The sequence below is a fragment of the Psammomys obesus genome, unplaced genomic scaffold (genome assembly GCF_907164565.1).
Source record: "Psammomys obesus unplaced genomic scaffold, mPsaObe1.curated_primary_1811, whole genome shotgun sequence".
In the NCBI taxonomy this organism is placed as follows: domain Eukaryota; kingdom Metazoa; phylum Chordata; class Mammalia; order Rodentia; family Muridae; genus Psammomys; species Psammomys obesus.
In genome coordinates this window covers 11,122,545-11,125,229 of record NW_026596152.1, presented here as the reverse complement: position 1 = coordinate 11,125,229, position 2,685 = coordinate 11,122,545, and the positions used below count along the sequence as shown (strand labels likewise).

General features: G+C 42.6%; 1 protein-coding gene across 1 annotated transcript in view; it reads left to right on the top strand.

Annotated features, from left to right (window-relative positions):
* LOC129666762 (olfactory receptor 2W3-like) overlaps positions 1-183 on the top strand; it is an 8,416-nt gene extending 8,233 nt beyond the window's left edge. Inside the window, 1 exon segment of the mRNA XM_055594000.1 lies at positions 9-183. Within this exon segment, the coding sequence (XP_055449975.1) occupies positions 9-183 (175 nt within the window).
* The last annotated feature ends 2,502 nt before the right edge of the window (positions 184-2,685 follow it).

The window sequence follows — 2,685 nt, the reverse complement described above, 5'->3', positions numbered from 1 at the left end:
GTGGCCAGCCTGTTCTATGCCACCACTCTCTCCACCTACACCCAGCCACACTCCTTGCATTCTTCTGGGAGGGACAAGGTGGTGGCTGTGCTCTACTCAATTGTCACCCCTGTTCTGAACCCATTTATCTACAGCCTGCGGAACAAGGAAGTCATGGGAGCCCTGAGGAGACATTTGGGATGATGGATATTGGTGCAAAAAAAAAAAAAAAGTGGTTTTGCAATGGACTTTCGCAAATAGACTTGTGGACTGAAGGTTCCATCCAAAGCTGGTCTGGGTGGATATAAAGATCAGTGTTCTGTAAAAGCACCAGAAAGACTGTGTTCTCTTCCAGCTTGTGTACCTAAAAAAGCAAAAGCATAGAGTTTTGCCATCTCAGTGGTACCATGGTGTTGATGTTTTGAATGGCCCTTTGTCAGTACCCTGAAATACAATTCATAGGAAATGGAATATACCTAAACATTCAACATAATGATAATTTATATAATATCTAAGGTTGATAAACAGAAAAACTTAGTACCTGCTCACTCCACTGCTGTCTGTATCTAGAGGCCTTTTATATTGTAAAACATTTCACTTAGGGCCTCCAGCAAAGAATCAGACCAAAACAGGTGGGTAGAAATAAGAATAGAGACTAATTCCTTCTTAATAAAGGAATTATTAAGCACTAGGCCATGGGGAATGCGACCCTCCTAGTTACATAGCACAGTGTCTCTGACACTTGTAAATATAGAAGATTCTATGATGGAAAAGTTAGAAGCCTCTGTTTTCTCCAGCACAATTACATTTCATAGGAACGAAATGCTATTCACATGCTCAGCCTTGTGTGATGTGGAAAGAAAGGGCAAGACACACAGAAATCCACTGAAGAGACCAGATCAGACAAAAGGCTCCTAAGGATGTAGGGTATCTGAAGGAGATGCTGAAGGGGGCAGGGATGAAGCCAGTAGTGGCCAGCTCACAGAGCCCAGAGGCTGCTCTCTCCTTTCCAGACAGAGGAGACATGAATCAGTGAGGATGCCTGTTTAGTTCAGCTCCCAGCACACAGGTCAGGTGGCACACAGCTACCTGTAACTTCAGTTCCATTGGGCCTTATATTCTCTTCTGGCTTCCTAGGACACTGCACTCACACACACACACACACACACACACACACACACACACACACACAAAATATTTTTAAAGAATGCTTAAAAGAGCAAAATTACAAAAGTAATTTTACCTAACTCTAACCGTAACGAATCTAATATTTAAAGGAATTTAGAGGGTCAATTTTTGTCTGGGAATTAATCAGAAGTTTATTTATCAAAGCTAAAGAAGCCGAGCCCTGAATCTTCACTTTATATTCCTGCAAGTGGAGAAAAATTCTACTGTATTGAAGACCAGAAAACTTAGACTACTGACTCTTGGCTTTTAAACTGTGCATCAATAGATGGGTTATGTTACTTTGGAGACTTAAGATTCTCCTGTATTAAATCTGGAATAAACAAAGATGGGCCATAAGAATTAGGACTCATGAAGGAAATTCCAGCTGGGAGTAGAGATGGGCCTTGAAGCAGGGAAAGCACTCACTTTGCAGGACAAAGATTATCTCCATATGCATAGGTCTTGGCTTCAAATTTTTAATGTAACATCATCATCATCATCATCATCATCATCATCATCATCATCATCATTATTATTATTGGTTTCTTGAGAGAGGGTTTCTTTGTGTAGCCCTCACTGTTCTGGACTCACTTTGTAGACCAGGCTGGCCTCGAACTCACAAAGATCCACCTGCCTTTGCCTCCTGAGTGCTAGGATTAAAGGTGTTCACCACCGCCGCCTGGCCTTAATGTGTTATTCCTATTGTGTGCATAATTCATGTGTGTGAGCACAGGTGTGCACATGGACACAGCACTAACAAAGGACAGCTCTGGGAGTCAGTTCTGGCTTCTAGGGAACTGAACTCTGGCCCTCAGTTTCAGAGAGCAAGCTCTTTCCCCCTCAGAGCTGTCTCTGTGGCCCTGTCCTGGCTATTGTGTCATTTATTTTCTATAAGAGGTGCTATTCTGGGAGCAAGGCAGAAATCTATGGAAATTTTTCTTCTCTCTAGCTTTGTGCAAAACTATAAATGAACTTTTCTTTTCTCTATATTTTGTGTCACTTTCTCTTTTTGCCAGTCAGCATTTGAACCTAGTGCCAGGCCTGATGACCAGAGCGTTTGACCATAGGCCTGACCCTTTAAGATACTGGTCATTTTGGTGGCCATGTCCCACCGCCTGAAGAAATTGGGCCACGTCCTCCTTCAGTGCTCCTTCTAGAACCTGAAATTAAGAAGCTGTTCTGTGCTGTGGTTTTGCCCCTGTAATGTATGATCTTCCCCAGGACCTGGCTCCACCTTTCTCTGCCACATACACTCTCCCAGGCTAAACCATGTGATGGGAAACTCCCCATCAGTCCCTGATGGGACTAGTGTCTTTGTTGAGGCAATTTGTCTGAAGGCTCTTTTGTCTGTTGCTTCCCCACTCTCTGACACCTTTATCTCTCTGTCTCACTCCTATTTCAAGCTGTCATTCTTCATGAAGCTCCTTTCTGGAAAAAAAAAATCCCCCTCTTTCCTTTTGTAGGCCCTGTTGTTCTGTTTCTAATAATAATAATAATAATAATAATAATCTGTTTCCTTTTCAAGACTCTCCCACCTCA